An 8,333-nucleotide genomic window follows, 5' to 3' on the forward strand; every position below is an offset into this window, starting at 1 on the left:
GGACGGGGGGGGGTCAAATGACCCTGGATATTTATTGTGAAGGAGCATCAAGTAGGCAAGTTCATCTTTCACCTCCCTGTTCATCACTTATTACATCTGTAGCTTAAACTGTGAATCACATCGTCGCATGACTCCAAGTTTACTTCCATATGATGGTTGGATGGAAACCTGCTTAATGACATCTATTTCTCACTCATTTAGAGTTTAAAAATGCTCTCAAACACAACAGAATCTGTATTATTTGTATGTTTTATTTAATTACGAAAGTCAGTTGAGAACAAATTCTTATTTACAATGACGGCCTAGGAACAGTGGGTTAAATGCCTTGTTCAGGGGCAGAACTACAGGTTTTTACCTTGTCAGCTCGGGGATTCGATTTAGCAACCTTTCGGTTACTGTCCCAATGCTCTAACCACCAGGCTACCTGCTCTAACCACCAGGCTACCTGCTCTAACCACCAGGCTACCTGCTCTAACCACCAGGCTACCTGCTCTAACCACTAGGCTACCTGCTCTAACCACCAGGCTACCTGCTCTAACAACTAGGCTACCTGCTCTAACCACTAGGCTACCTGCTCTAACCACTAGGCTACCTGCTCTAACCACCAGGCTACCTGCTCTAACAACTAGGCTACCTGCTCTAACCACCATTCTACCTGCTCTAGCCACCAGGCTACCTGCTCTAACCACTAGGCTACCTGCTCTAACCACTAGGCTACCTGCTCTAACCACTAGGCTACCTGCTCTAACCACTAGGCTACCTGCTCTAACCACTAGGCTACCTGCTCTAACCACTAGGCTACCTGCTCTAACCACTAGGCTACCTGCTCTAACCACTAGGCTACCTGCTCTAACCACTAGGCTCCCTGCTCTAACCACTAGGCTACCTGCTCTAACCACTAGGCTACCTGCTCTAACCACTAGGCTCCCTGCTCTAACCACTAGGCTACCTCAAATCAAATCAAATCAAATTTTATTTGTCACATACACATGGTTAGCAGATGTTAATGCGAGTGTAGCGAAATGCTTGTGCTTCTAGTTCCGACAATGCAGTAATAACGAACAAGTAATCTAACTAACAATTCCAAAAAAAACTACTGTCATACACAGTGTAAGGGGATAAAGAATATGTACATAAGGATATATGAATGAGTGATGGTACAGAGCAGCATAGGCAAGATACAGTAGATGATATCGAGTACAGTATATACATATGAGATAAGTATGTAAACCAAGTGGCATAGTTAAAGTGGCTAGTGATACATGTATTACATAAGGATGCAGTCGATGATATAGAGTACAGTATCAACGTATGCATATGAGATGAACAATGTAGGGTAAGTAACATTATATAAGGTAGCATTGTTTAAAGTGGCTAGTGATATATTTACATCATTTCCCATCGATTCCCATGATTAAAGTGGCTGGAGTAGAGTCAGTGTCATTGACAGTGTGTTGGCAGTAGCCACTCAATGTTAGTGGTGGCTGTTTAACAGTCTGATGGCCTTGAGATAGAAGCTGTTTTTCAGTCTCTCGGTCCCAGCTTTGATGCACCTGTACTGACCTCGCCTTCTGGATGGCAGCGGGGTGAACAGGCAGTGGCTCGGGTGGTTGATGTCCTTGATGATCTTTATGGCCTTCCTGTAGCATCGGGTGGTGTAGGTGTCCTGGAGGGCAGGTAGTTTGCCCCCGGTGATGCGTTGTGCAGACCTCACTACCCTCTGGAGAGCCTTACGGTTGAGGGCGGTGCAGTTGCCATACCAGGCGGTGATACAGCCCGCCAGGATGCTCTCGATTGTGCATCTGTAGAAGTTTGTGAGTGCTTTTGGTGACAAGCCGAATTTCTTCAGCCTCCTGAGGTTGAAGAGGCGCTGCTGCGCCTTCCTCACGATGCTGTCTGTGTGAGTGGACCAATTCAGTTTGTCTGTGATGTGTATGCCGAGGAACTTAAAACTTGCTACCCTCTCCACTACTGTTCCATCGATGTGGATGGGGGGTGTTCCCTCTGCTGTTTCCTGAAGTCCACAATCATCTCCTTAGTTTTGTTGACGTTGAGTGTGAGGTTATTTTCCTGACACCACACTCCGAGGGCCCTCACCTCCTCCCTGTAGGCCGTCTCGTCGTTGTTGGTAATCAAGCCTACCACTGTTGTGTCGTCCGCAAACTTGATGATTGAGTTGGAGGCGTGCATGGCCACGCAGTCGTGGGTGAACAGGGAGTACAGGAGAGGGCTCAGAACGCACCATTGTGGGGCCCCAGTGTTGAGGATCAGCGGGGAGGAGATGTTGTTGCCTACCCTCACCACCTGGGGGCGGCCCGTCAGGAAGTCCAGTACCCAGTTGCACAGGGCGGGTCGAGACCCAGGGTCTCGAGCTTGATGACGAACTTGGAGGGTACTATGGTGTTGAATGCCGAGCTGTAGTCGATGAACAGCATTCTCACATAGGTATTCCTCTTGTCCAGATGGGTTAGTGGCAGTGTGGTTGAGATTGCATCGTCTGTGGACCTGTTTGGGCGGTAAGCAAATTGGAGTGTGTCAAGGGTGTCAGGTAGGGTGGAGGTGATATGGTCCTTGACTAGTCTCTCAAAGCACTTCATGATGACGGATGTGAGTGCTACGGGGCGGTAGTCGTTTAGCTCAGTTACCTTAGCTTTCTTGGGAACAGGAACAATGGTGGCCCTCTTGAAGCATGTGGGAACAGCAGACTGGTATAGGGATTGATTGAATATGTCCGTAAACACACCGGCCAGCTGGTCTGCGCATGCTCTGAGGGCGCGGCTGGGGATGCCGTCTGGGCCTGCAGCCTTGCGAGGGTTAACACGTTTAAATGTCTTACTCACTTCGGCTGCAGTGAAGGAGAGACCGCATGTTTCCGTTGCAGGCCGTGTCAGTGGCACTGTATTGTCCTCAAAGCGGGCAAAAAGTTATTTAGTCTGCCTGGGAGCAAGACATCCTGGTCCGTGACTGGGCTGGGTTTCTTCCTGTAGTCCGTGATTGACTGTAGACCCTGCCACATACCTCTTGTGTCTGAGCCGTTGAATTGAGATTCTACTTTGTCTCTGTACTGGCGCTTAGCTTGTTTGATAGCCTTGCGGAGGGAATAGCTGCACTGTTTGTATTCAGCCATGTTACCAGACACCTTGCCCTGATTAAAAGCAGTGGTTCGTGCCTTCAGTTTCACACGAATGCTGCCATCAATCCACGGTTTCTGGTTAGGGAATGTTTTAATCGTTGCTATGGGAACGACATCTTCAACGCACGTTCTAATGAACTCGCACACCGTATCAGCGTATTCGTCAATGTTGTTGTCTGACGCAATACGAAACATCTCCCAGTCCACGTGATGGAAGCAGTCTTGGAGTGTGGAGTCAGCTTGGTCGGACCAGCGTTGGACAGACCTCAGCGTGGGAGCTTCTTGTTTTAGTTTCTGTCTGTAGGCAGGGATCAACAAAATGGAGTCGTGGTCAGCTTTTCCGAAAGGGGGGCGGGGCAGGGCCTTATATGCGTCGCGGAAGTTAGAGTAACAATGATCCAGGGTCTTTCCACCCCTGGTTGCACAATCGATATGCTGATAAAATTTAGGGAGTCTTGTTTTCAGATTAGCCTTGTTAAAATCCCCAGCTACAATGAATGCAGCCTCCGGATAAATCGTTTCCAGTTTGCAGAGAGTTAAATAAAGCTCTAACCACTAGGCTACCTGCTCTAACCACTAGGCTCCCTGCTCTAACCACTAGGCTACCTGCCGCCCCTCTAACCACTAGGCTACCTGCTCTAACCACTAGGCTACCTGCCGCCCCTCTAACCACTAGGCTACCTGCTCTAACCACTAGGCTACCTGCCGCCCCTCTAACCACTAGGCTCTCTGCTCTAACCACTAGGCTACCTGCTCTAACCACTAGGCTACCTGCTCTAACCACTAGGCTACCTGCTCTAACCACTAGGCTCCCTGCTCTAACCACTAGGCTCCCTGCTCTAACCACTAGGCTCCCTGCTCTAACCACTAGGCTACCTGCTCTAACCACTAGGCTACCTGCTCTAACCACTAGGCTACCTGCTCTAACCACTAGGCTCCCTGCTCTAACCACTAGGCTACCTGCCCCTCTAACCACTAGGCTACCTGCTCTAACCACTAGGCTACCTGCTCTAACCACTAGGCTACCTGCCGCCCCTCTAACCACTAGGCTACCTGCCGCCCCTCTAACCACTAGGCTACCTGCTCTAACCACTAGGCTACCTGCCGCCCCTCTAACCACTAGGCTACCTGCCGCCCCTCTAACCACTAGGCTACCTGCCGCCCCCAAATGAATTCGTATGAACCAGGCGCTCTCGACTAGAGGCTCCGTAGTGTCTGTGGCGCAGGCTGAACGTTTGACGTCCCTACTCTAATCCCCCTCCTCTCTCTCTCTCCCCTCCCCCCCTCCCCCCTCTCCCCCCTCTCTCTCTCTGCCCCTCAGCTACATAGCAGATAACCAGATGAACGGAGCCTGTCTGGCGTTTGTGGAAGGTTGCGGAGCGTACATTGCCAGGAAGAACCTCTGTAGGAACTTCCTGTTACACCTGGTCAGCATGCATGACTTTAAACTGGTTACCACGGCAACCATCAACCAGGCCATGACACGCCTCCGACACATCCAGCAGACCCAGCGGCAGGAAGGAGGAGAGGGGGATGGAGGAGAGTATTGGGTGACAGCGCTGGAGTCTCCGTCTGAGCTGCAACCCGACTATGCCATATGTAATGACGACCACGCGGATGGTAAGAGTAACCATGGTAATGGCCGCACGAACGGAAACGGCGATGGCGATGAAGCTGGTAGTTCTGTTGCTGTGGAAACGTCCAGGCCGAGCAAGAGGCATAAGTTGTGAGGTACACTCCGGCCCTCTCCTGGAGGAGTGATGAGTATCTAAAAGGATGCCCGGTGATTGGCTGAGTGGAGGATGAAAATAATAAGAGAGACTCATGATGACATCATTCCAAACAAGCACTGGGTGTTGGGTTTACCGTATAGAGGTGGTGGGCCAGAATCATTTAAGTCAATTTGGACGGACACACACACACACACACACACACACACACACACACACACACACACACACACACACACACACACACACACACACAGAGTCCCACTGGTTATAGCAGGGAAACCGTGGTCTAGTTTTTCCCCATGTCTGGTTATTCAGTCTTGCTTTGATGTCATTAGACTGATGTTACAGTGACCATGAGGTCTGTAAACACATCACTTTAGCAATAACTTAGTCCCAACTGGCACCATATTCCTTTATACTAGTGTGCACTACTTTTTACCAGGCCCTGCTATAGACTAGGGGATGTACTTGTACATCAAGCTGTCTGCTATAGACTAGGGGATGTACTTGTACATCAAGCTGTCTGCTATAGATTAGCATTCTGTCCAGGAGGTGTACTTGTACATCAAGCTGTCTACTATAGACAAGGGGGTGTACTTGTACATCAAGCTGTCTGCTATAGACTAGCATTCTGTCCAGGAGGTGTACTTGTACATCAAGCTGTCTGCTATAGACAAGGGGGTGTACTTGTACATCAAGCTGTCTGCTATAGATTAGCATTCTGTCCAGGAGATGTACTTGTACATCAAGCTGTCTACTATAGACAAGGGGGTGTACTTGTACATCAAGCTGTCTGCTATAGACTAGCATTCTGTCCAGGAGGTGTACTTGTACATCAAGCTGTCTGCTATAGACTAGCATTCTGTCCAGGAGGTGTACTTGTACATCAAGCTGTCTGCTATAGACTAGCATTCTGTCCAGGGGGTGTACTTGTACATCAAGCTGTCTGCTATAGACTAGCATTCTGTCCAGGAGGTGTACTTGCACATCATGCTATAGACTAGCATTCTGTCCAGGAGGTGTACTTGTACATCAAGCTGTCTGCTATAGACTAGCATTCTGTCCAGGAGTGGTACTTGTACATCAAGCTGCCTCACTACAGAAGCAGGAGGTGGGCTCCTGCCCTCTGGGCCGTTCTGGCTGTTACAAGGCTTTAGTACTCTAGTCCGAGGCCCATAGGGTCCTGTATAGATCAGTGGTTCCCAAACTGTTTCACTCAGGTCCCTCTTCCAGCATTGGGGAACATTCATTTCTATGGGCACAAGCACTGTTCATGACACAAACGGTTCACACCCCTAAAATGTTGCAGATTTTAAAGCTTATTTCCTTGGCCGTCTGTGCACTAGATAGGAAATAAGGTGCCATTTGGGATATTTGATTTGGGACAAACCGAAAAGACTTGGGTCGTCTTCACTTGGGATGGACTACCTGAACAATATAAACGTTTGTTTTCGTTTTCTTTTGCTAAACGTTTTTGCTACAGTGTGCACTAATGAATACAACCCTGATGACGGACAGACTCTGCTGTATTGTTATTTAAGGGGAATGGTTGGTTGTAATGATGATGCATTCTGAATTTCAACATTTGATAGTTATGTTTATTACTATGGGGGCCATTTTGAGGCTAACCTTGAGGGACGGTACGCTGGTCTGAAGTCTAGCTCTTGGAAACAGTGTTGTTGGACTAGAAGGTGTCTGGCTCAGGGTAGAAACATCCCTTTGCCCCCCCCCATCCATCCTAAACTAAATGTGTATTGCTGTCAGACCTCTGTTTAAATACTATTTGGAGTCTTTAACGTTTGCTCTAGCCTGCCTGGAGTGCTAGATGGGAGGGGAGTTGCAGTTTTGGGACTAGTCTTTAGGTCCATTTAAGCCAGGCAAGCTCAATCAAGCACAGATCGAGTATTTGAACTCGGGTCTGGTTAGCACTCAAGTCAGTCCGGATCCAATGGTGCTACTAGACAGATGATTCAGGCCCTCAGCGAGCACAGATCGCAGTCATCTGTAACCTTTTTGAGGTTGTCAGGTCATTAGGTCAAGGTTCAGTTACACTGTATGACCACATTCATCATCAAGCTGAAACCGTGCAGCACCCGCATCCACTCACTGCTTTTGGGCAGTGTCCCGAATGGCTCCCTATATAGTATACTACTTTTGACCAGGGTCCACAGGGTAGTGCACTACTTATAGGGAATAGGGTGCCATTTGGGACGTACTCTTACTATGTTGGAGTAATTTGGGCACGGTCAGTGTTGACGTCTTTAGAAAGGTGACATGTTGACCTGCTGGACATCAACTGTAGTAAGTATTACAGTGGAGAGTTAAATGTTGAGTTTCCTGGCCAAAGGGAGTTGGATCTGCTGCAGATTTTCTACTGTTTTCCTCACCTGTGAAACTGTCCCAATTAGCATCTTATTTCCTATATATATAGTGTACCATAGGGCCCTGGTCAAAAGTAGCATGGACCACAGGAGGTTGGTGGCACCTTTTGGGGAGGACGGGCTCGTGGTAATGGCTGGAGCGGAATGGTATCTAACATGTGATTTCCATGTGTTTGATGCCATTATGAGCCGTCCTCCCCTCAGCAGCCTCCACTGGTAAGGGCCCTGGTCAACAGGAGTGCACTATATAGGAAATAGGGTGTCATTTCAGATATAGGAAACAGGGTGTCATTGCTTCTCCAGTGATGGGGTGGATCTTTTCAGGTGTGAACTTGAATTGCAATCAATCAGGACCCAAACAAAGGAAGCTGTTCCTACGTTCTGTAGCTGTGTGCAGTAGCTGTGTGCAGTATGTTGACGAGGGTCATGTTCATTTTGGCACAAAACGTTAGAAAGCACTCAAAACGAGGGAGTTGGAGGTACTCTCTGTACTAATCCAATAAAACACTTATCTTCTGTTGCAAAACGTTTTGCTACAGTGCGCCTCAGTGAACATGACCCAGGTTTTGTGTATATATATATATATATATATATCACTTCAGGAAAAAGGAGCAACATTTTGCTCTAGCGAACCCAGAATGGAAAATGCAAAAGAAAAACAGGACTTTTGTTCACCAACATCCTAAAACCAGCTGGACGTTGGAATTTAGTAATCAAGGAGTCATAGAAAATGTTTTCTATTTAAAAGAATAAAGATGTTTTGTGCTATTACCATAAACGCCTCCTATGGTTTTAATTGGATGGATACGGTTCTAACACTACTGGTCACGTTCTCACGGATACGGTTCTAACACTACTGGTCACTGTAACTATCTCATGGATACGGTTCTAACACTACTGGTTACTGTAACTATCTCACGGATACGGTTCTAACACTACTGGTTACCGTAACTATCTCACGGATACGGTTCTAACACTACTGGTCACGTTCTCACGGATACGGTTCTAACACTACTGGTCACGTTCTCACGGATACGGTTCTAACACTACTGGTCACGTTCTCACGGATCTGGTTCTAACACTACT

General features: G+C 48.0%; 1 protein-coding gene across 1 annotated transcript in view; it reads left to right on the forward strand.

Annotated features, from left to right (window-relative positions):
- Nucleotides 1-8,021, forward strand: part of LOC121843529 (polycomb protein SUZ12-like) — a gene marked incomplete at its 5' end in the record, with an annotated part of 31,570 nt that extends 23,549 nt beyond the window's left edge. The window contains one exon of the mRNA XM_042313167.1: nucleotides 4,455-8,021. Within this exon, the coding sequence (XP_042169101.1) occupies nucleotides 4,455-4,863 (409 nt within the window). The remainder of the gene's footprint in view (nucleotides 1-4,454) is intronic.
- Between the last annotated feature and the right edge of the window lie 312 nt (nucleotides 8,022-8,333).

Source organism: Oncorhynchus tshawytscha, unplaced genomic scaffold (assembly GCF_018296145.1).
Source record: "Oncorhynchus tshawytscha isolate Ot180627B unplaced genomic scaffold, Otsh_v2.0 Un_contig_11228_pilon_pilon, whole genome shotgun sequence".
Taxonomy (NCBI): Eukaryota; Metazoa; Chordata; class Actinopteri; order Salmoniformes; family Salmonidae; genus Oncorhynchus; species Oncorhynchus tshawytscha.